Source organism: Canis lupus, chromosome 36 (assembly GCF_011100685.1).
Source record: "Canis lupus familiaris isolate Mischka breed German Shepherd chromosome 36, alternate assembly UU_Cfam_GSD_1.0, whole genome shotgun sequence".
In the NCBI taxonomy this organism is placed as follows: Eukaryota; Metazoa; Chordata; class Mammalia; order Carnivora; family Canidae; genus Canis; species Canis lupus.
The window spans coordinates 17,475,709-17,501,287 of NC_049257.1; the positions used below are offsets into that span (position 1 = coordinate 17,475,709).

The 25,579-nt window shown below is 40.9% G+C and overlaps 1 protein-coding gene across 11 annotated transcripts in view; it reads left to right on the forward strand.

The window, feature by feature from the left end:
* Window positions 1-25,579, forward strand: part of RAPGEF4 (Rap guanine nucleotide exchange factor 4) — a 282,834-nt gene that overhangs the window by 125,761 nt on the left and 131,494 nt on the right. The window contains exon 1 of one of the 11 annotated variants that reach the window (XM_038584858.1): window positions 15,335-15,416. The exons of 8 other annotated variants lie outside the window; for them this stretch is intronic. Coding sequence is in view for 1 of the 3 variants with exons in the window: in XM_038584853.1 (XP_038440781.1) it covers window positions 19,548-19,580 (33 nt within the window). In the remaining 2 variants the exon portion in view is untranslated. Of the gene's footprint in view, window positions 1-15,334; window positions 15,417-19,509; window positions 19,581-25,579 lie in introns of those variants that run through there. 2 more of the 11 variants (XM_038584860.1, XM_038584853.1) reach the window with 2 other exon arrangements.

The following is a 25,579-nucleotide window of genomic DNA, read 5'->3' on the forward strand; positions in this document are numbered from 1 at the left end:
CATGCTGCCGTTGAGTTTAAAGAAAAGAGTTTAGTGGCCCATAGGTGGCTTAGTCAGTTAGGTGTGTGTCTTCCAGCTCAGGTCATGATCTCTGGGGATCCACAGATTGAGCGCCGCATTGGTCTCCTTCTCAGTGGCAAGTCTGCTTCTCCTTCTCCTCTTCCCCACTGCTTGTGCTCTCTCTTTCTCTGCCTCTCTCTTGAAATAAATAAATAAAATCTGAAGGAAGGAAGGAAGGAAGGAAGGAAGGAAGGAAGGAAGGAAGGAAGGACGAAGAAGAAATAGAAAGAAAAAATATCAGAAAGACAAGACACAAAATATAACGAACACATACCATGAACCAACACACCACACATCCCACTGAACCCACGACCACCGCCACTCCCCGCCCCTCACCTAACCGACCGCCCCGCCAGACCCGACCTTAAGTCAGCAAGCTAGTTTAAGTCCAGTCCAAGATATGGAAAAGAAGCCACTCCCTACTCCAGCCAAACCTTGTTCTTCCAGGCTTCTTTTAATATCTTGTGGAGCTGTGGCACCAACTCACCCAACCCCCTTGCACACTCGGATCTGACCTCTCAGAGTAAAGACCTCTCCCTTCTGCCATTGCTGTCTGCACCCTGGAAAACACCCAGCCAAGGACTGGTCTGAAGCTCTTCCTTAACTGTTCTTAAGACCCAGGAGAGCAGTAGGCATGAAGGACCTTCTGTCTTGGGAGAGCAGTGAATCTCCTAATTACTGAAAAGATAGTGCTGTGTGATCTCAAACATACTCAAAGCCTGCAATGTGAATAGATCCTCTTTATTTTTTGTTTTCTTGCTTTAAGGTAATTCCTAAGAATAGAGGCAAATAGATTAAGAAACCTCATCTATGACCCCTCCATGATTCAGCCAGCATTACAAACTGGCTGTGGGAGTTGGGTTTTGAATCTATTAGAAAAAATTACTGAAGTTCATGCTCTTTGCATTAGAATGTGCACTTCCCATGAATTAATTCTGCACTCACCTTGTGTGAAAAACAAAGCATAAAGTTAAAGAGGCAGCGACACATAGCTAGAGATGGAGAGGTGGTACTGGGACTCATTTTCCTCCATCACTTTTGTCTACGTCCCTCCTTCCCAGGCTCCCCCATTCGTTTTCTTTTCTCTTTGTCCTGCTTACCCACAAAGTGATGATGAATGGTTGCTGATGTGCCCAATTCACATTCTCATCTTTCCCGTCCCTCCAGACATTCTCATGCCCATGTGAGGTTTAGATACAGAAGGATTCTGTGTGTGCAAGCTGCAGGACACCTATTTCTACTTTGTTCCATTTCCAGGAAGGACTAAAACCACAGCTGGGGTACATGGCAACTTGCTTTCTTTTAACTTTTTTACAACAAGAATGTATTATTTGTGAAATTCATCAAACCTATATAAAAATAGGAAAGTTGCAACTTAGTTTTCTGGGAAGAGCACACTGAATTGCTTCCCAAAGAGACTGTTCAGGAAACCAAAGGTGGGCGTAATGGAAGTTTTTCCTTTTTTATTTTGGTAGTGGTTGGTCTATTTATATGATGAATCAGGAGAGGTTTTTTTCCATACTTTTTGGGAAACATACCTGCTTAGCCTGCAGATGAGGCAAGGCATTGTACATAGCTGGTCAAAGCAGCCACTTACCTACAGATTAAAGAGAGTAGGGAAATCTCCTGCCCGCTTGCTGGCTGGAATCAGGGAGTCCGTCACATGTTACTTGGGTCCTACTGTCCACATCCCTCCCCTGCTGCTTCCAGAGCTTTGGTGGACTTAGAGCTCAGAGTAGCTTAGGGAGGCTCGGGGGTTAGGGCTATTCTTAGTTTCACGAGAGCTTGTGCTCTATAAAAAGCGCTTCTCTAGGCTACTAACCACCAGGCATGGCACTGCATCTTCCTTGACACCAGCGTTACTTTCCATACATGCCCGTTTTACAGTTAATTAATTGTTTATGTGTCAGTCTTCCTTTTATCCTGTTAGCTCATTCAGGGTGGGAGTTGTGTTTCATTCATCTCTGTGTCTCCAGCACCAATACAATCCCTGACAGTCGATGCTCAAGAAATGACTACTGAATGAATGATGTAATGTCTGAACTTGAAACAATTGATTTATCAATGAACTTTTGAGAACTGGGGTATCCCTGTGGTTATATAAATAAGGGAAAGGCCTAGAAACACAACAGTTAAAAACTGGCACAGTTCAATATAGATAACTAATTAGTTCGGTGTTTTGGCTTTTGGAGTGAACAGCCAATGTTCAAATCCTGGCACCTCTATTTACTAGCTGATGACTGGAGCAAATTCCTTAACCTCCCTCTTCCTCAGTTCCCTCATCTATGAAATCCAAATACAAAATTATCTACCTCCTGGGCTGGTGATTAGGATTCAGTGAGACAATTAATGCAAAGCTTTAACAGCAGGGCACGCAGACAAGTTCATTCATTGTTCATTCTTAGCAATTGTTATTATCTAGAAACTAAGGTATGAGTCATTCTAGTTGGTCAAGTTTTCTGACCAACTTTAACTTTCACCCCTTTAAACACCAAAGTGTTTCTTATTTAGCTAATTTTGAGATAGAGCTTTTACAAATGGCTTCTGTTTCCTGAAACAGTATAATGAACAATTTAATCTTCAACTCAGGAGCATTCTCATAATCGATCGTCCTTGTCCTGCACGTGACAGAGAAATACTGCCCCAGTGTGTAGGCATGTGTATGGTTGACAGGCTTTCCAGCTTCTCTGCCTCTTGAATTTTTCTGTCTGACCTTCCTAAATGGTCAACTGTCAGTTCTTACTACTCTCAATGGCTTGCTTTTAGTACCTTCTCTCAGTCTAGAATTCTCTTTTCTGATATGCTGTACTCTTAGGAATCAGGCAACCAAGCGTGTTTTAATTGTATATAAATAAGAGTGACTTGATGAGGCTCTCAGTGAGCTCTCTAATGAATAAAATGAGTGATTTTTTTCAGTTTCCATACTGGTTATCTCCTATTTGCCATCAGTATTCCACATATTTGTGACACATGAAGTCCTACCATACATGAAAGGTTTTGTTTTATTTCCTGTCTACAGTTGTTTTTTAAAGATTTCATTTATTTTAGAGAGAGGGAGACTGCATGCGAGTGGGGGAAGGGGCAGAGGGAGAGGGAGAGAAAAAATCTCAAGCAGACTCCATGCTGAGCACAGAGCCTGATACATGACTGAATCTCACATCCCTGAAATCATGATCTGAGCTGAAATCAGAGTTGAATGCCTAACTGACTGAGCCACCCAGGTGCCCCAATTTTCTGTTCTATAGTCTTAGCTGGAATTCAACATAATGCCCTTGGACTGGGCTAGAGCTTTTAGCACATCTTCTAAATAGAAAGAAACAGCCCGTGCTACTGGGTTTCAGTCCTAGATTATTAGCTACTTGATTTCTTGAAGATTGACTCTCAGTTGTCAGTAGGGCTTAAATGAGATAGCACTTTCACTTATATTAACATGTACTTTGTTACTATAAAGTGCTAAAATTATATTACTAGCATTAGTGGTACTCCAGCATGTTTGCAGTTTTGTTTATCATAGTTCCATGGATCTGGAATGAGAAAGAATTCTATACATGCCTTATCAGAGAAATTCATCAGCAGCCTTTAAATGAAGTACCCTCATTTAAAACATTTTATAAAACCATTGTGAAGCTCCTGTCTGATGAACAATGGGGGAAGGTGGGAGAATAGGTAATGAAAACGCCACCCTGTGGTGTTCAGTAATCCAAGAAGAGGAGAAATCCCTTTTTCTAATAGATTTTGCCCATAAGCTCTTTTGTACATACAGATGGGAAAGTGTTAAAATACATATGTGGTGTGTTTATGGATTTTAATCAGGAGCTGTTGATAATTAAGTGGATCTAATAATTTTGTCTAAATTTATATTAAACTTCTCAAATTAAATTTATTAAGTTTATTTCTGGACTAACCTTCTGTCCTGGTGTGCACAGCATGAAATGCTTAGAGATTATATAGCTAATGTTCTCTTTCTCAATTTTGAATTTGTTTTTACTGACACTTCTCTCTCTCTCATATTCACTTCCTAATCTCTAAACCTCTATGGGTATCCACCTGAAATGAATTCCTCTTTGCAGTCCTGCATCCTCTGGGGCTAGCTAACCCTGTGGTTGCCTTCAGTATGGACCCACTTTTGCCTTTATTATGCAGTTAATGGGCCCCATTCAGGGCCTTTTTTATTATGTGTTTAATAGGGTGCAGGAACTTTAAAGAGCTGTTTAGGACTAAAATTCATGTATCTGAAAGACAAGGAGGCTTAATTTAAACCACAGAGAATTTCAAAATGTACTATGAGATGCTACTGGTAGAGGAGGGGGGAGGCTGTATGCCATGAGGAAAGCATATGGAATTCAGAATCTCAAGGTCTGTACTTATATCTTGGTCCTGCAATTTATAGCTGTGTGAGTCACTTCAGCCTGGATATTCAGTTTCTTCCTTGGTGAATGTGAGGATAATATCTGTTCTATCTATATTGTAAGGTTGAGTAAAGTTTAAGTGAGATGCAACACCATTGTTAGGAAGACATGCTAGATCCAAGAGTTCTGAAGTGCTGGCTACTTGGAACATCAGGCCATTTTCCTGCTTTTAATGGCTTCAAGTCAAATGATTGCACCTACCCATGTTATATCATTAAATTTTAAGCCTAACTTCTGATAGTCCATTTTTTTGGAAGGATAGAGGTCAGGGAAGCAAATGATCAGGCATGTGGTGAGACATCAGGACTAGGCTTGTTTTAAATCAGTGAGTTTTATATATATAAAAAAGAAGCTACCCCAGCTTCAAGGACTTTAAGGCCACACCTTTCTTCTAAGAGATCAAAACAATTCAAATCAGAGATGGAGGAAGACTCTTAAAAGAAAGATGAGCTCGTTGGCCAGACACGTGATAGAAGAAGGAAAATAGGGCCTGCCATTAAGAAAAAGTCTGCTGAGTAAATACCTGGTTAGGTTTTTACCCAGAAGATGTTCTTACTCTCCCAGAAGATGTCTTTGGAAAAGGTGGGTTTGGTTGGAAGAGTACTCCAGTTGCAATATCTAAGGTTGGACTTTAGCCATAGAAGCAATGCATGCATAGTTCTTAGGACCACAGAAAGCCCAACCCAAATCTAACTTCAGGCAGTGTAAAAATGAGATGCAAAATATGGTATGGAAGAAGGCAGAGCATCCATTTCTTCCTTAACTTGTATTTAGGGTAGTGAAAAGAACAAGCCATGTATAAGAGTCAGTTCTGAGTAGAGAAAGGGGAGTGATATATATAGTCAGTGAAATAATTGGACACATGGTGTTGGGACAACAGCTGGTACCAGACCAATTTTTGTCTTCATCGATTAGGCTTCTTCTAGTAACTAAACTGCTACCACAGCAATTTTGTTGCAACAGTGACCTGTGATCACAGTGTTTAAATTCTACTCTACCCATGTAACTCCACCCCAGGACCAGGGAGCCAGCAGTGAGCTGTTAAAATGTATAAAGCCGTTCCTTGCTGGGAGGCCACTACAATCACAGCGTCTCCAAGTTGGAAGCCATGAAAATGGTTTGAAATATTTTACCTTCAGATACAAGACCTTAATCTCATGTTGACCTTGGACTGTAATTTGGATAACTAGCACTTTTATTCCCCATTTGCAGCAGGGAGGCAGATTGGTTAGAAAACCTGTGTTTGCAGTCAGTAGATGGTGTTCACGTATTGGAACCTACATTCCTGTCTTGGATTAATGTTTGTCATGTCAATGCTGAGTTTGCCCAGAAGATATGCTTTTTCTTGAAGGAGCTCATCCAAGATCCCTCTGACTTCCTTGTGACACTGTGTCAGGCAGCACTTTCTTATTTAAGCTCTACATTTGCATTTGAACCTTCTCTGTTCCATTCCTATCATACTCCAGGAGCACTTTTAAAAAATATGGCAGAGCTAGTGTTCAGCTGGTCCACACCTGTAGGCTCTGAAAGACTTTTTAAGGTCAAGGCCCATTTGGAATGGTCAGTGCCTTTGCTGTGTCATCGGTTAAATATTTTGAATATGGCCCCTGTGATACAGCATTACTTTTATCAGATAAAATATATGCAACATACTTCAGCTTAGCAGACTTCAGTTTTTGTTAAAAAGGGGGACATTTCTTTAGGAAATTTTTTGGAATTTGAAAATCCCTTGTATTTTTCTTGCTTTATCAACTTTCTAGTGAAACTGAACAGTAATTTATAGCAAACCCTGTTGTTGCCCAATTCCATGTACTTTGTCCTATTTCTGAATTCATCTGTAGTGGCAGTGGCCTGTCCCTCTGCCCTTAGGCATCTTCCTACCTTGAGCATCTCTGTTTCTCTACTTCTGTCTGATAGTTTTCTTTGGTGCTGAAGTATTGTCACAGCCAACGAGCCAACCAGAAATTGTCAGAGACTGATGCCTGTATGGCAACATTCAACAGATGAGGAGTGAGGGTTGGTGGATAAATGCCCCAGCTTCCTTAACCCTCCCCAAGACAATGTTAAGGTGTGTCCTACTCTCTTCCTCAGTGGGTTCCCAGTGGGCGGAGCCCCAGTTACCTGCAGCAGTAATCCATTCATTAATATATCCATTATCCCCATTATTGGCTTTTCTCTCTTCCCTGCCTCACTTTCTCCACTTTCATACATGTGCTTCCAGAGATCACCTCCCAAATATACTCTGAACCCAAGGCCTTGTCTCAGGGTGTGTTCTCAATGGAAGCCAACCTAAGATAGAATTTTCCCCTGCTATACCATTCTGGGTTCCAGCTTCGAACCCAGAAACCTCGAAATCTCTTAGAAATGCAGATTGATCAAGTCCTGCCTGAGCTCCACACCTTAAATGGTTTTCTTTTGTCTCAAAATAGAATCCAAGATCGGTGCTGCAGCTTAGTGTCCTTAAATGGCCTAGCTGCTCCTGCACTCCAGCTGCATCGGAGATGTACTATGTAAAGTGTTTTCCAGATGCCTCCACTAGGGATTTCTCTTCATTTTTCATTCCCCACCCCGCAGCTCCTAGTCTCTGCTTCCCTGCCCTGCTCTTCCTCTGTCTGGGCTATTCTTTCTCACTATCTGGCTTACCCACTCCTTCACATTCTCAGCTTCACAGGAACCTTCTTGGACCTTTCCAGCCTAGTTCAGTCCCTCTAACACGTGTCCCTAGCATGTGCCTCTCCTTTAAGAGCTTTGCATATTTACAATGATATGACTTATTTTTTATGATATATTTAATGTCTTTCTCTAGACTAGGGATCTGCAAATGATTACAGCTTTATTGAACACAGCCACACCCATTTGTTTTCATATTATCTATGGGTGGTTTGGGGCTACAATCAGAGAATTGAGTATTTGCAGCAGAGACCATACGGATCGCCCAAATTCTCAAATATTTGCTATCTAGACCTTTATAAAAATGTTTGCTGAGCCCTCCTCTAGACTATCAATTCTGAAGATGAAGTCTCTTGCTCATTTTTGTGACCTGGCACCCAACACAGCCCCTGACAAAAAACAGCCATAAATCAATATTTATTACTATGTGACTCGAAACAAAGTTTCTGAGAATGTTACCCATTTTCCTTATTATTTTCCCCTTCTTTTGTGTATTTTGTATGTGCATGTGGCAGTGCTATTCGTAGTAAGTAACACACTTCCAGACCTGTAGATAATTATGTAGTTCCACCTTACAGCTCTTTATCAGACAGAAGTCAGATTCCTATCTCCATGGTAATGTTTACTAGTTTTATATCAATGCTCTTACTATAGAGTAAAGATTTTACTATCCTTTTTTTTGGCCAGGTGTTTCAGACCAAGTGGAATGTGATGTGTACTATATAAAGTGTTTTCCAGATGCTTACTTAGTTAAAAAGAATCCCACTTCTATATTTTTGGGGGAAAGCATGCCCTAGCTAGATTTACTTTTAGAATATCAGTGTATAATGAAGTAAAAATAACAGCTTTTATTTTAATGATATGGGGTGCAAAAAATGTATATACTCCCTGTTTCTGTCATTTTTTTACATACAAATTTTATCACTTTTACTAAAAAAAAAAAAAAAAAAAGTAATAATTCCTCAAGCATCTCTGTAATGCCCAGAGGAATTTCTTGGATCTGATTTTAACTTGCCTTTATAACATTATCTCCTGTGATGCTCTAGGATGGGGGATATAAAACGAAGGCCTGTGGGCCCAATCAACATGCTGCCTAGTTTTATAAACAAATTTTATTGGAACACAGCCACACACATTTATTCAAGTATTATCCGTGGCTGCTTTTAGGTTAATGGCAGAGGTGAGTGTGACAGACTGTATGGCTTGCATGTATTTACTCTCTGTCACTTCACAGAAGAAAATTTGCTGGTCTTGCTCTAGGAAACTCCTTATATTAACCATGATCATCTGTTCTCACCATTTCCTCTTCCGGTCAAACTTTTTCATGTCTCTGAGCCTTTGCACATATTGTGCCCTCTGCCTAGAAAAGTACTCCCCCCTTTCTTGCTTAGAAAACTCATGCAAGCTATCAACGCCCTGCTTGGTTTTTCTTTCTTTTTTTTTTTTTTTCCTGCTTGGTTTTTCATCTCCCTTGTAAAACTTCTGAATTTCCACAAATGCATTTTTTTTCCTTTTCTGAGTTTCCATAGCACTGTGTATAGATGTGTGTTAAAGCACTTATATTGCTTTTTGTGTCATAACTCCTAGTTTTTTCTTTATCTCCTACTAGAGTATAAGCTGTAGGGGATACCGTTCTATATCTCTATTCAGTGTATCTCCCAGGTGCTTAGCACCTAGTAGGTACCAAGAAGGCTGATTAATGTCAGAGGGTTGCATGTTATTAGCCAGTGCACAGGAAAGGCATGGTGTTAAAACAGGGACACATAGAGCAGTTGGAGGAATTACAGAATTTTTAATTGTAAAGTGTTTAAGAATTATTCTCACTCTACTTTTCCCCTGTCCTGCCCTTCCAGATGGGAAAAAAAGAGAGGACTTACCCAAGCTGACTCGTAAGCGCCACCTCACAGGGACCGTTGGTGGGGATTCTCTAGACACAGTGTGTTAATTGGAGAGTGAACTGCTTAGTAAAATTGTTAATACTTATTTCCGTAGTCAAAGAAGCAGGGAATATGTTGGCGGGCAGGAAGCAGATCAGAGAATTTTAGTATTAGCTCCATCTTTCATTTGCGGACAAATAAGTTGATTTTCTATCTCCCTCAGCTTTTATTTATGGTAAATAAGGATGATTCTCATTCCTTGATACCATTTCTACCTTTGTCTGTAAATGTTGAATGTTTAAACTTGCTTTGACTCCATCACGGCCTTTGCAATAGCAGTTTTAATGACCTGGCTTGCTACGACCAACTTAATATTTTTCTTCTCTTCTGTGAAAGATCGAATTCAAGATGGAAAGCATCTTTTTTCAAGAGTTTCCCACATTTGTCTGAGTGATGGTGATTTCATGTTGCTAGAGCCAGTTACCTGCTGGATGTTTCATACTCTCCACTCCCTAATGGGGGAAATTTGATCTGGCGAAGAGCCCAGTTGTCCATCTTCCTGGGGCTGGTAACCGCTTATGGGGTGATAAGGATAAACTTTAATCGACATCCTAGACACCCCTTCACTAAGGGAAAGAAGAAGAAAAGACAAAAGGAAAGAGTGAGTGCTGACAAGCAATTTCAGAGATTGATAGTCAGTTTGGACCTAATTTTAAATACCAGTAAAATCATATTTGTCATGTCAGACATCTATTTGAGTGAGAACTCACAAACTAAAATCTCTTTTTTAATATTTATAAAGTTACATTTTAAGAGTCATGGCACTCAACTTTTTTTTCCTTACTACTTTGCGGAAGAGGTCACATGACACTGTCCGCTTTCAAGTTAATGGGCTTTTAACATCTTTTGGGCATGTTCTATAATGAAAGAAATCCATTTTTGCTGGATTTTCATTGTTAAAGCTTTGGCAATGATACTTATGCATGGTAATAATGTCAGTAAAGAGGTCTTGTTTGCTTACAAACAGATTTCAATTGTTGAGAGACCAAATTATGTCCTGTTGCTATAAACATGGGCAGTATTTGGTCTCTGTTCATCAAGCTACTTTGTAATTAGGATTGCATCCAAATAACAAGTGCCTCTTCTCCCATGGAGGTCATTTCAACTTGCAGTTTTCACTGACGGAACAAGGTTTCCTAAGAGGACATGTCTATGCACAAGGATGTGCTTAAATAAAAAAAATTATATATATACATACATTCAGGCTAACCAGTACATCTCTGATTGTGTCTGGCTTAATACTGTTTAGTGTCAGTCAGCAAGAAAGTTTTTAAAATATGGATAGACATTTTGTAAAATTCAGGTCAAAGCCAATATTTAAACTTCTAGATAATAAACGAATTCTCTTAGAAGATTTTGTCAAGGAAAACTTACTATAGCTTGCAAAACTATTTAAGATTGTTCTATACATCTGGAGTTTTGTCCACTAGGTTTTTGGGAGAATGCCCTTGGGTGTACTGGCTATTTTTCTCTGGCCCTAAAAGAAAGAATAATATATGCTTTCATAGTTTTCAGCTGTCAAGCTAAAAAGCCACCAGAGCCAACTCCTGCAGGATTGAAAGCAAGACTTGATCAACCATCACAACGGTAAACAGTGAACAGAGAACATGTAAGGCAGGAACGGAAAGTGATTTAGAGGGTTTTTATTTTGCCAGCTGAGGTTCTGACGCCAAATTCCTGATTTTGTCCTAGGAAAGCTGGTGGTGACATTTGCAGTGGCTCTATTTAAGGAGAGGAAGTTTGATGACTGATAAGAGCCAAGGCTCAGAGTCAGGAGTTGGATGACTGGCGACAGCCATTTCCACAGCTGTCCTTGGGGACCACTGGGAGACTTTTGTTGCTTCTTCTGCCCTGTTTTAGGAAAGTAGATTTCTAGTCAGGCTGTTACTACAGGAGACCCTCCAAGCATTTTCTAACAATGAAGTTAGGCTTTACACAAGTGAATCTTACTTTGAAGCTTGACATTGGCTGTTTTTTGAGGTATTATTCCCCCACTTTGCAAATGAGGAAAAAGCAGTGAAGGGGGTTTAGAATACCATGCACTTAGAACTTCATCCATAAGACTTCCTATTCTCAGGGCTACTCTACCAGGATACTTGTTCCCTCCTCTGTCCTCCTCACCCCACATGCCAGTTCACTGGATACATGTGACAAGGCACGTGGAAATCTGAAATTCTGAGCATCTTTAAACCAAAAGAGACCACTTACCATGAGTCAGTGAGAAGCAGGGAGTGAGTGCTCTGAGAATATCCCTGCAAATACTTCCTTGCTATGCTTTAGCCTACAAGGGAATGATCTTGTCTCACATTTCCTATTCTTTTACTCAGGACCGGATACATAATTTGTCCAACATGAAATGAAAATATGGGGCCTTTGTTTAAAAATTATTAAGAATTCTGAGCTGATAACAGCAAGCATTAAACTAAGCACAGGGCCCTTTTGAATGTAGGACTTGGCGTGGCTGCATGGGTCCCACATCCCTGAAGGCAGCCTGGATTTTATAGCTTTTCGTACCTTTTTTATTTAAGACCTTACCTGAACTTTAAAAATGTTGCTCTTGCTGCCTGCCATACATCACAAGAATTTGGACAAATGTATTCACCATTGTGGAATCATACGGAGTATTTCCACCACCCTAAATATGCTCTGTGCTCCTCCATAAAAGACATTTCTTTAGAAGCCAGCTTTGATTTCTGATTCTGTGTCCCTTTTCTTCGTCTCATTGCCTTGACATCTGTGTATCTCAAAATTCCGGGCCAGTATGAAGCTAAAAGGCTCATGTTGGAAAAGTGGGACTGATTGCAAGAAACAAAGGGCCAAATTTATTGACAGTTGTTCTGCGTGGTGGGAGCAGAGCAGATGGGGTGCATCAATGGAGGGTGCACGCACACAGAAGAGCAGCGGGTGGGTGCCTGACGTCATCCTTACCCAATAAAGAAACTGTAGTACAGAGGTTCAGGTAAAAAAATAGCAAAAACTGCAGTTGGTCTGCCCTTTTTCCCACTAGCATAGAAAATTCTGGTGACAACGAATGCAAGAAGCTTTATCAGATATACTTGGAGAAAGCTAAGTAGTATCAGTTTGCTGTCATTGGTTATAGATCCCCCCAACATGGAAGGTGGATAGGAATTCCTCCTAACCAATTATCAGAGCCAGAGGGAGAGAGAGAGAGAGAGGAGATGGGAAGCTATCTTTAAATGTTTGAACTTATTCAGAGCAGCAGGGCCCTCCTTTCCTCTGCTGCTTCCCCTCACTCATTTTTATGAAGTGACCAAGACCGATTTACATGGTAAAAAGAAATCATAGTGAGTGAGAAAGGATGCATATCAGTTCTCTGCCCTTTGCCCTATGAATGATGGGGGATGGAAGGGAAGGTAGAGGGTGAGAATCAGGGCTGGTTGGTGATGGTGGGGGGTGCTGTTACTGAGTATAAGCTGGCAAAGCTACCTGGTCTCCTGGGAACTCCATCCTGAAGGTCTAGCTAGGACGTCCACATCATCCATGAAGCACTTTCTTTTTATGGATTAATGGATTGTGTTTTGGAATCAAGTTATTTATTTAGCTACATAATCCTGGAAAAGATGATGTAAGGCCTGATTTAGTGACTTTAGTTAAATGTGTTCGTGGCCTACCTTCCATTTCAGCTGCAGCTGGGGTGGACAGCTCCTGCGCCCGTCAATGCCCCACATAAGCTATTCCCAGCCTCACACCTCAGGACTTCTTCCTAACCCACAAGAGCTTGCACAGCCTAACCTCGGGACAGTTGGGAAGTTTGGGGGAAGTTAGTGCTCTGGAGGTACCCTTCAAATAATGGAGGGTGAAAGTCTGTAGATAAATCTCCAGACTCCTGTGCTTTGGAGACAGAACTCTGGGATGCATTCTCCAAGAGTCCCCAGTAAGAAAACCAGCTCAGTAACACAGCCATACTGTCTTTCCCTCCTTCCTTGCCTCAGTGTTCCTGCCCTTCACTCCTGCTTCCTGGGTTCACTTCCCAAAAAAGATGCATGTAAGTCCCAGTTTCAAGCTCTTCTTTCAGGGGAATACAAATTAAAAGATGCCCAGAGAATGAATAGGATGCAGTGTAGGCCAGGCTAGCATGCACGTGTGCCAGCCTTCTGGGTGTCTGAGTTCAGGCATGGCATTCTTTTGTGTACAGATCTTCAAACTTTGAGCTGATAACCAAACGTGAAAATCAGAAGGGTAAAGTGTGCTTCCTGCCTAATGGGAGCATATGGTCCACCAGAAAGACTTGATGCTAGAAGTCTACACAGAGTATAATGAGAGCACAATGGCAGTGGTCAGTTATGCATCCATGATTAGGGGCTGGGAAGGATGAGTGGTGAAAGCCAGCTGGGCAAAGCGAGGAAGGGTGTGACAAGACAGGGGGAAGCTGGCTAAGACACACTCACCTGCACGGGCTGGGGCACAGTTTGAGATTCACTCAGAACCAAGAGATGAAAGCCACCACCTGACGTCTCATGTGAAAGACAGTGGAAGTTGGTGAGGGGCTTAGGAGCATTCCTTTTTTTTTTAATATTTTATTTATTTATTCATTAGAGATACACAGAGAGAGAGACAGAGACACAGGCAGAGGGAGAAGCAGGCTCCATGCAGGGAGCCCGATGTGGGACTCGATCCCCAGACACTGGGATCAGGCCCTGAGCCAAAGGTAGACGCTCAACCACTGAGCCACCCAGGCATCCCAGGAGCATTCCTGAAATATCGTGAAACAATAGCACTTTGCAGAGCAACTCCACAGATGACTGCCCCTAACCATGGGAGTAGAGCACAAGGCTTTGACTCAGGATTCTAAACTCTTTTTTTTTTTAGTTGTTATTCTCTTTAATGTTATGACAACTGTATTTCTATTTTTCCAAAATAAACTTCTTGATTTAGTTAGGGCCTCAGGGGTACAGGGTATTAACTGCTGTCCTGTTCTATATGATACATGTGTTCAAAGCAGATCTTAACTTTCTATGTCTTCTTCAGAAGAAAGGGCTCCATGATTGCCTGAAAGGCTTGAAGAAATGTGTATGCAGCTAAAGCACCTTTGCTGAAACTTGAGTCCTTTCAGACACAGTTGTCAAATTCCATCAGCTTTTTGCCTCAAAATGCACTTCTAGTTTCAGCCCTGCTCATCTGAATATTGACATTTACAGTGCTTCGGTCTGATTGTTTAGGTCCCAGCCAGCAGAAGATTCTGCCCAAATCCTTGGCAAAGATGCTACTTGAAAAGCCTTGCTTTACTTCAGTACTGCAAGGATCTCTTTTTACACCCTTGAATGTAAAGACATGAAGAATCAGAGAAAACCTCTCTTTGCACCCAAAGGATGTGTTGTAGGCTGGACCTGTCACAGTTGTCCATTCTATGTAATTTCCAGAGTAATCCCTAGCCTTACCCATAAACTACTATGCCATCCACCTTTTTTTTTTTTTTTTCACTTCTTCCTCTGTTTTAAGGAACCTGCTCACTGCCTATTTGATGTGGAGTAGTCTATGGAGAATGTTAGAGTCGGAAGGGTGCCTATACAGATCTGTAGAAAGGCCTTTTTAAGTTCATTTACAACTTCATTATGGATGCTTTCAAATAAAAACAGACACTTCACAGTTGTATATATCTGGCAAGGGATTCCAGATTCTTTGCACTTTACAGTGTTGCTTTCTTCCAAATTTTAAGCTCCCTTTTACTGCAAGGCTTACAGTAGACAGAGCTAAGCTTTACAAAATTCCAGTTCTAGGTCTTACACTTTTCCTTCTTTCTCTTTTTATTCCAGGGAAAAGGATTTATTGAGAGAGAGTAGAAAAGTTATTTCGTAAAAGGTGAAAGAAAAAAACCTGGAAGGTTTATTTTGGAAGCACATATAAATGACTCTGTCCGGAGAAGTAGGAAAAAAATGATACATTCATTTAAATCTGAATGGAAATTTAGTTTGCCATAAGCTATTAGACTGACTGCAAGAATGAGGATTTAATGAGAAGAGAAAACTCATCTGTGACTTTGTGATAAGCAGGTGCTGAAATCTGTCATTGCTTTGAGGGGGCATTTCAGAGAAATCCAAAATAATGGTATCAATGTCTTGCCATCTGTTTTCTTATTCCAGTTTGTACCAACCTTTTAAAAAACACTCATTCTTACACAGGCATCTGCACACACTATTTTGGCCTTTGAAGTGGGCAATGAGCATTGCATAACAATTATCATAAAATTGGACTTGAACTGTCTTGAACTTTCTGCGTGTTCATTGGCTGATTGATGCTTTGTACATTGAGTCGTCTTCAAAGAATACCAAACAGAAGAACTGTGTTTTGAATTTTCTCTAGAGAGCTCCTATAGCTTCTGGTATGTGAGGGAAGGTGGGAGAGAGGAGTGATTTGTTGTTACTTTGTGGGTCTGTTTTAAATGCTCTGTGGTAGCATCCCTGCAGCCCTGTTGCTTTCATGTTTTCTGTTCTTTGTTTTTAATCTTTTTGAGACAACAGCTGGATTCTGCTTTTAGCACTTACTCTTGATTCCTGTCCTGTTGTGAGTCATTCTGGTGGGGGCTTTTTTGTTTGGTTGGTTGGGGGGTTTGGGGGGCTTTTTTGTGTGTGTTTTAGCATGTGGCATACTACTTTTCCATAGCTTTTAATTAAAAGTTTGGCTTTTTCAAACTTGCCATTGGCAAACTGCTAGAAAATAGAGCCAGTGGATATTTGCAAGGAGTCTGAGATCCTGTTTTACCCTAGTAGCCTTCCCATCTAAGGGTTGAGTGCTTTCTACCAACTCTGTTTTTGGTGAAAGTCCACAGTGCATGCTTCACTTGAGATAAACCACATGTGTTGATTTGTAACTCACATGAACAGGCCAAAAAAGACGTATTTCCTGAGGTTTTGTTCACAACTTTCTGCGATTTTAGTTACTACTAAAATGGTTTAATTTTAAACACAGCAAATCTACTTCTAACTTGGTTCTCCGAGACTGCCAATTTTGAATTTTATGCTGACATAATTTGCCCCCAAAATATATATGCTTGGGTCACCAAGGGCATTCAGAGATGATTATCTCGTTTTTGTATATGGGAAGGAAGTGGTTGGGGAGAGGAGGAATAAAACTAACACTCACCCCACCCAGAGAAAAAAAGCCAACAAGAATTTGCCCCAAAGTCATTCAGAATGATTGTCTTGTCCAGATTATGAATTTATAGAATAAGCTATATAGTTATAACAACTTAAAAAATTAACCCACTTTTGATCAGATTTCTCACATTTCCAATTGCCTTAATATCCTTTTCTATCAGATTTATTTTGGAAAATCATAGTGAAAATGGAGTCTTTTCTGGGAAATAACCCAGCAATGAGAGAGAGACACCATTAAGAGATTTTATGAGAAATCAAAGTTTTAAACTTTTTTTTTTAATCTTCCATTTTTATGCCAGATTATGTGAACTGCTGAACTTCATACAGAATTTAACATACAATAAGAAAACAGAACCTGCGGAAGCTGTCAAGATTTATTAACCTCCTTTTGAGGTCTTTGATTCGCTATGTCCTTCATAAGATAGGACAGAAGGAAATTACCCAGTGAATGAAGCATTTTTGGATTTGTGAGAAAAGTTATCTTAATCAGTTTTTAATGTTTTTTTTTTGAGATAGCATGTTTTCAGGATAAATCGTTATAGCACACTGAATTATAATCTACAAATTAGAATATAATTGTGCAATTTGTGTTTAATTCTCTTGCTCACATTTTATATTAGGCTTATTTCTTTGCAGACTTACAGTATTGTGAGTTTTTCATAAACAGCTATTTAAAGCCATTCACATAATCAAAATAATATTTATAGATATTCAGAAAATGATTAATCTTAGGATTGTGGCAAAGCAGAAAACCTTACTATGTGGTTTGCCACCTCCCCCTCCAAAAAAATTCAAGTTCTGGTTAAGTTCCCTGAATGAGCATAGTGAAAATTAGTTTCCTTTGGAAAGATCATACAATTGCAAGACTAATTTAAATTAGGAGGGCACACTGGGCTTGGCAGAGGGCATTGTGAGAAAGCAAAGCATAATTTTCCTCCAAACAAAGACAAGCTTGTTGGAGAGCATGCTTTATTGCCTGGAAATTCTATATATATGCAAAGTTGCTCATCAATTCACTGTTGGGTTTTATGTGCTTGGTTTCTCCTTTTGTTTGGAAAAATCCAATGCTGAAAAAAGTAGGCGTAGCTCTGCGTGCTATAGGCGCAAAGAAACCTACACATGCCAGTTCTCCCGGTGTGCAGTGTTCCTGTGTGGGGAGCTGCCTGCGGGAGGGATGGTCAGACTTGACTTCATGCAGGTGGAATCAGGCTGTGTGCTTCAGCAGGGTCCACCCAGGATTTCCAGAAAATGACTTGCCCACATCTTTTTCTGATCCCTCCCTCTAGCAGCCAGGTGGATATATTTGGTAGGTTAGGTTCACATCCTAAAGTCCTTATAGTGTTTTCTTTAAAAAAAAAAACAAAAAAAAAAAACAGGTTTATCGAGGCATAATTCACATACCATACAATTTGCCCACTCAAGTGTACAATTCAATAGCGGTCAGTAGGCTGCATAACCATCACCACAATCAATTTCAGAACATTTTGTTATCACCCCCAAAAGACCAACCATACCTGGGTTAGTCTCTTGAGAACCAGATTGGGATAAATTAATTCACTGAAACAAAGGTGAACATTCATTTCAATGGGAGGCTTTTAAATGAAAGTTATCTTTGGAATTGCCTTCTTCACTCTGTGTCTTAACTTCCTGGTGTAGCAACTACATTCGATACTTATAAATAGCATGTGTACCAAACTCTACAGTGTGCAAAGTGATGTCTGTCAAATTGCAGGTGAGAGGCTTGACTGGCAGCAGGACAGGGTTGCGGCGGGGGGGGGGGGGGGGGGGGGGGGGGAGGCGGGGAGGGGCTCCCTGGCGACTGGCCTCGGGGAGAGGAGCTGTGTTATTTGGCAACATCGGAGGGCCAGCCTACAGGCTGGAACCTGGGCACCTGAGTGACCTGCAAATAAGCATATGGAGTCTAGTCTGGGGAAGCAGATCCAAACTGAGAAGAGGAATGTGGGTACCAGGATGATTCCCATGCAGGCATTGTGAGTTTGAGGGTTAAACATCAAGATGGAAAAGGGGACAGAGATCTGGAAGGGAGGTGGAGAGCATGTAAACAGTCAACACCCAGGAAGAAATGCCAGGTGGCTGTTGAATCCTGCACCCTGTGAATGAATCCCACTGGCCACCATTGCATGCACCTTACATTCTGTATCCCCAGACCACTGCCTCTTTGCTCTCTTGATGCAGCACTAGTTACTCCTTTCTTTTCTCCAACCTCTCCACCACCTCCATCCCTTCCTCAGGGCTGCGTCATTTGGTTGGCTCATTTGGACGGGCTCTGGTCAATATACTCTCTTAGACTCAAATCTGTCCCTTTGGCCAGCTCCCTACACCCATAGATGAGACAGAGGCACTTAACTAGGCATTTCAGCTCCCTGGGATGCAGAGAGGCTGGAGCAGCCCACTTCCACTTGAAGGAGAGAGCAGAGAATAAACCAGAATGTTATCACCTGAAGGGGTTGGGGGTGGTTGGAGGAGGTTCAGATAAGATTCCTCTGGGAGCTGGGGTCCAGACTAGAGTCCCTCACCTGGCTGCCCTCATCCTGAGCTGTCCCCATGTCTGTCCTTAAAGGTGTCGTTTTCAGCTTGACATTTTCACTGAAGGAAGGAGAATCCTTTTTGTCTGGGTTAGCTGCATACCATGCAGGAAAGTGGTTGGCAATATTTCCTTTTCCAGTGAGGCTGCTAAGGAATTTTTAACAATGCACTCCTCTGTTCCCTAAAATTCTCTCTTCTCAAGATTGTTCTGTCTGATGCAATATGCTATAATTTCCCCCCAAAGTTTAAATACACATCATTGTATTCAATAGATGTTACTTATAAGCTATAGATATATTGATCTGGGGAGAAATGTAATGTTATTTTACAAACATCAGGAATTATATTTAAACTGGCAATAAAATCAAGAATATCTGTGCATTGCAAATATTGGAAAACACACATTCATGTTTTATACTTTGGATTTTCATAAGCATTACACACTTGTGTCATCTTGCTTAGATTTTTGTGTTGACTGGTCGAAAAGTTGTTTCTCCCCTTCTAGCACTATAGAGATCATTTATAGGAAAGTCCAGTGTAGGCATATTCTGAATGGAGAATTGACATTTGAAGTTGAGTTTCTAGATTGCAGCAGAAATTTGTTTTTGTGTGTGATCAAAGGTTAATCTGTGTGGGACAGTTAGACTCTTTGGCTCTATTAACATTGGAGATGGGACATCTGGTGTCCTTGGGCGTCATGGAAGCCAGAATGCACTTCCCAGAAAACCTAGTTACAAAAGCTGTAAGGGCAGTGGCCAACAAGCAGCATGCCTGCTAAAAGAACCTAGAAAATTCCAGCTTGATAGAGAATGACACTGAGACTAAGGGGATCCTCTGGTCTGGTGAGTAGGGTTTGCCAACAGTGAAAGAACAAAAAATTAAACTAGGAGAGTGCATTATAGCTTTGGGTCATCTGTAAAGTGTAGGCAGTATTTAAGGCTAGAGTTAGCAGGACAAGAAATAGCCCTTTGAGAAGAGAGGTAGACAAGGGCAAGGCAGGCTGTGGACCACATTGAGGGCCAGAAAAAAAAAAAAAGAAGAAGAATATATACTCATCAAGGAGTAAAGGCAACGGAAGTTCAGGCATGGGGGCCATGTGAGGAGGGATTTGGGGAAGTCTGTGGCTTTGTAGTCCTAGGGTGCTGTCTTTCCACCTGCTACACCCGTCTCCCCACATGCCAGATACATGGGCACATGGTACTCAGGGGCAGCTCTGGGCCTTCCCAGCCAGTGGGTATAGAGCTTCCATTCCAGTAAGGAAGTGTGGAGAGGCAGAGGCAGTTGGACCTATGAAATGCAGGCAGAGCCTGTGACAGGGTCGAGTCGGGGAAGGCAGATGTTGACAGAATAAATGCATTAAGAGTAATCCTTTTAAGTTTTAAGTCCCAACTCCCTTTCCTTTTTTGGTAACTTATAATTTTGATATAATTTTAAGTATACCTAGAAAAGTTGGAAGAAGAGTACAAAGAACTCTCCTAGACTCTACTCCACTTCTGCTGTTTGCATTTTGCCCCATTTACTTTTGCCCCATTTACTTCTTTCTTCCCCTCCCTTTCTCTCTATTCTTTTTCTGAATCATTTGTAAGGTGAGACATTATACTCCTTTACCCCTAAATAATAAATACTTCAGGGCATGTTTCCTTAGAATAATCATATTTTCTTATATAACCACAATTATCAAAAGCTATAAATCTGTTTTTTAACACTAATAATATTCAAACACCACCTATAATGTTCTACAACTTCTATTCTTCTTAAACTTACAGAGATTAAAATTTAATTACATTTCTTTTTTCATCTGACAGTGTTAAAGGAGAGAATACACACAATATTTTTTTCTTCATCTGTATTACATGGGAAGCCTTTGCCAAGGTTACAGATAATACAGTTGGCAGTCAGAGGAGTTACAACATAATAACACCAATTAGATAAAGCCATCAGAGAGATCAAAGAAATTTTCTGAGTGATATGCTTGCATATTTGTTTGTCTTGGAATTAAATTTTTACAGTGCTATCTCATTTTCATGAATATAACTGAAATCATCACTTGATAAGACCTGTGTATATGATCTTTATTTTTTTGCTTTACATAAAGGAAGATATTTTGATAATGCAAATTCAATATATTCCAGATTTCCCCCAATTGGGTTAAATGGGGAAATGGCCCCAAAATGAGGTATCTAACAAAAAAAGCAATGGGGAAATATGTTCTGATCAGAAAAGCCATCCAAAATACATTATTAGAGACAGAGACAGAGAGAGAGAGAGGGGGGGGGGGGACAAAACATCATGTACCAAATGATCTCATTTGTTTAAAGCCAGTAGATGATAGATAGATAGATAGATAGATAGATAGATAGATAGATAGATAGATAGATAGATAGATAAAGAAAGAAAGAAAGAAAGAAAGAAAGAAAGAAAGAAAGAAAGAAAGAGAAAGAAAGAAAGAAGAAAGAAATATTTGGACATTGCAGAAGAAATGAATATCAACAGTGATTAACTTGACAGTGGGACTGGGTAGGTCAGTAGTAAGTGGAGGGTAACTAAGGGAGATAATTATTTTTTTTCCATTTATACTCCTTGTAGTTAAATTTTTATCATGTGCTCTTATTTATTTTATAGAAGTAAAAATTTATTTTTATAAATGTGTATAAAGGGAAGGAGGATGGGATATAAAGATAGGGAGAAGAAGAGAAAGAAGAGAACAGGAGTTGGAAATAAAGCCAAACAGCAAACTTATTAAAAAATGATGTGTCTTAGAAAGGAACAGCAATAAGCAGAATTATTAAAAGAAATAAGTTGGATAGGGACTCCTGGGTGGCTCAGCGGTTGAGCATCTGCCTTTGCTCAGGGCGTGATCTCAGGATCCTGGGTTCGAGTCCTACATTGACTCCCTGTGAGGAGCCTGCTTCTCCCTCTACCTATCTCTCTGCCTCTCTCTCTGTGTGTCTCTTGTGAATAAATAAATAAAATCTTAAAGAAAGAAAGGAAGGAAGGAAGGAAGGAAGGAAGGAAGGAAGGAAGGAAGGAAGGAAGGAAGGAATAAGAAAAAAGAATAAGACCCAGAACGACCGAACGAAAAGAAAGAACTAAACAAAGAACAGACAGACCTCCATGACCGCCCCCCGCCCGCCCTCCTGCCCTCCCCCGCCTCCCCCCTCCGCCCGGCCCTAAGAAGTCCTCAGCCGTCGGCTCCGGCCGGCCGCAGAGTTGGATATGTAAAATTAATCATTTTCTACCTTCAGCTATTTATATACAGTTGCCAGTTTTTTCAGCAAGATTCACACATAGGTCTCTTAAAACTAAATTTTCAATAATGAGTGTGTTTTGGTGCTAATTCTGGTGGAGCAGACTGGCCACTCTATCCCCAAGTACTTCCTTTTAAATTACAAAATTGATTAGTATCATAGATTTTGATGAGTTAGATTTAGGTTTTGTTTTTATCAACATCAACTGATCTCCATGCTCCCACTATCGGTTCTCTGAAAGCAAGAAGCCTATTCATGAAAAGCAAACAAATATCACAGAGATATTTGAACATGTGTATCATATGATCTCAAGTAACTTCTTTCATCATATCTACAAGTCATTAGATTTGCTTTTGTAGATCTTCATGCATTAGATGTGTTTTTCTTTCAAGCCTTTTGTTTTGTTTTGTTTTGTTTTTTGTTTTTTGTTTTTTGTTTTTTTGTTTTGTTTTGTTTTGTTTTGTTTTGTTTTGTTTTAGATGGGAATGTTCCCCTTAGCAGAATCGGTGGCAAGAAAAAAATCATGACGTAGAGGGACTGGGAACCAATATTTATTGTGTGCTCAGGCTGGGAGGAGCTTTGTGTAGGTTACCTCATTCAGTCCTTCCATCAATTGTAAGGGGTATGTGGTAATATTTCTGGTTTTTACTATTGAGGAACCTGAACCTCAGAGTGGTTAACAAATTCTCTCAGTAATTCCTTCACTCAAGGAAATAGTAGCAGGCTATGTGCTCTGGGGTTCTAAACATGCTCTGGGGTTCTAAGCATGCAGCGGGAGACATAGTTGTGGCCTCTGGCCTCTATTAGCCTGTAGTGGAACAGAGGAGAAAGGCATCAAGCCAGGACACACATATGGGGCATAACTGCACATTCCCTGGACAAACCGACACCAATGATTCGAGGCCAAGAGAGCAAATGACAAGAGACTCACATAAACTGGGGACTTAGCCTCCCCAGTTTCAGGATGGAAAAAAAAGCTGAAAAAGCTGTGTGGAAGCGCAGGGGAGCAGATGTCAGCAAAGCCAGTGAGGGGAAGCACTTTCCAGCCAGCAGGAAGGTGCAGGAGGCCTAAGGGGAAAGCTCATTGTGCTGGAACATCTCAAAGGGGCCAGTATGACTGGGGAACTGAGGCATGGGAACTGAGGTGGGAGGGACAGGTGGAGGCCAGTTTTGTGTGGTGCCTTGCACGTCTTGTTCACTCCGGCGGAGGTTTACAGAACTAGGATGAGGTACCACACCTGCCTGGATCTGAAAGCTTGTGTCCCCCGCAACTCTTTCAGGCCTGCCCACTCTCATACCCCCTCAGACACGTGACCCTATACTGTTCTCTTCTACTTTGTTTTCCAGAATGGCTAAAGCACTGCCTCCATTAGTGACACCTCCTAGCGTTCCTGCTAGGAGACGAGGTGGGGGGCTAATCTGTTGTTTGAGGATATAGAAAGGAATCAGAAAGTGTGGGGCTTGGGTGAGGCCCCAGCAAACACACTCTGCAGGGGAAACAGAGTTCAGTTTATCTAAAGCGGAGAGACAATAGGAACCAGGGAACCACTCCAGGGATTCAAGGCGTGCAATATTGGATACTGATCAGAAGCTTCCAAAACCACACAACTCTCCTACCATGATTCCCAAATATATGCAGTAGGGATCTATTAGATTGGATTGACAAGGGTGCTCCAAGGTGGTATATGGCAGCTTGAAGCAGAAATCTTAGAAACAATGATAATGAAGGGCGATAAAGAAAGTACGTGCAAAAATGTGTATGTGGGCAGAAAAGCTGCAGGAGTTGGGAGTGAATCAATGTAGACAGTCTCCAAAAGTCAAGAAGAGTTGAAACTGAGAAGTAGCCTACTCCAGGCTATTGAGCTCCATCAGTTTACAATAGATAAAAATCACTGTCCTTGTGTAGTTTCTATTCTAGTGAGCAATGTGCATGTGTAGGGCAAAAGCTAGGATACTGTATGCCCACTAGGGGCCACAGGATAGGATTGGATTTAAGGAGATAGGATAGGTGAGTTACATATGGATGCTTCTAGAAAAACTTACTCAAAAAATACCTGGAGAAATGCATAGTGCCTATGCGTATGTTCCAATGGTTTCAGGTTTTGAGAGATGAAGCCAGAAACTAAAGACATTTCTCTGAAGTGGGAAGTTCTGATATCTACTTAGGCCAGAAAGTCTTCCTCTCTTTCTTTGTCCATATGGGCTGCTATTACAAAACCCGTGTGGCTTCTAAATACCAGAAATTTATTTCTCACAGTTCTGGAGGTTGGAAGTTTGAGGTCAGGGTGCCAGCATGGCACTTTCATTGTGTCCTCACTTGGTAGGAGGGGTGGGGAAACTGTGGGACCTCTTATAAGACCCCATTTGTGAGGGTTCCACCCTCATGACTTAAGAAAGTCTCCATCATCACATCAGGTGTTAGGATTTCAACTTAACAGATTTGGGACAATACATCCAGACCATAGCACCCCCTGAGTCACTACTCACCATCTCCCTGCTGCTCTGCTACTACCCCTTGTGCAGTATATTGTAGAGCCAAAAAACAAAAGCAAAATGTTGGTGGTTTGCTCTAATGGGATGACAGTCATGGGCTATTACTTACTGTGAAATGATCCTTTATTTTAGGTTTTTAAATTATCAATGCATCCTAATTCTGTATGATCAAATGCTTAAATAGCACGTTCTTAGAATTTGTATGTTTCCATGATATGTATTACTGATAGTCCTGTTAGTTTCATAAGTGCTGGGCTCAATCATTCTAATTCAGGATAACTATATTAATATCCATCACCCTTAAAGATTGTTATGGTTAAATAAAATGTCAGTCAACTGTTTTTTCTATAAACAAGGAAGTAGAGGCTATTTTTTTCCAACGTGCATAGTCATATTTATACATCAGATGGACTATAGTAGGTGAAGCCTTAGTGAAAGGAGAGCCATGAGGATTGCCTATGCAATACCAGCTCTTGAGCAAATTAGTGTATGACTCAATTAAGTAGCATTGACCCACTGTGTCTGTATATGTCTTAGCATTGACCCACTGTGTATGTCTTAGCACTAACCTACTGTGTGTGTGTCTTAGCATTGACCTACTATGTGTGTGTCTTAACATTGACCCCCTGTGAGTGTCTTAGCATTGACCTACTGTGTGTGTGTGTGTGTGTGTGTGTGTGTGTGTGTGTGTGTCTTGCTTTCAATTTGAATTTCCCTAAGAGAAGCTCATGGCTAACTTAATTACTCAAAGATCCAGAGTATGTACTTACTGAAATCATAATCATTCCAGCAAGCTCCCAGAAGTGTCTAAACTTTTTAGTCATATTAAAAGTATAGATGTGTTGAGTGTGCTTCAGCAAGAAATCTGAGCCTATAATATTGTCCACTGTATGTAGCTGGACATTGTTTCACCTCTAGGAATCAAGTACTTTAACCTCCTATTTCGCATCCCCCTCTCCCACCTCTCCTCCTAGTTCAGGCCTGTCTCTCCCTTCAGGACCCACTACCTTCCTTGTTTTCCCATCAAAACCATTCTCCAGGCCGCAGCCAGAATGATCTTTTAAAGATGCTTATCTGTTCTTATCACTTCTCTACTTATA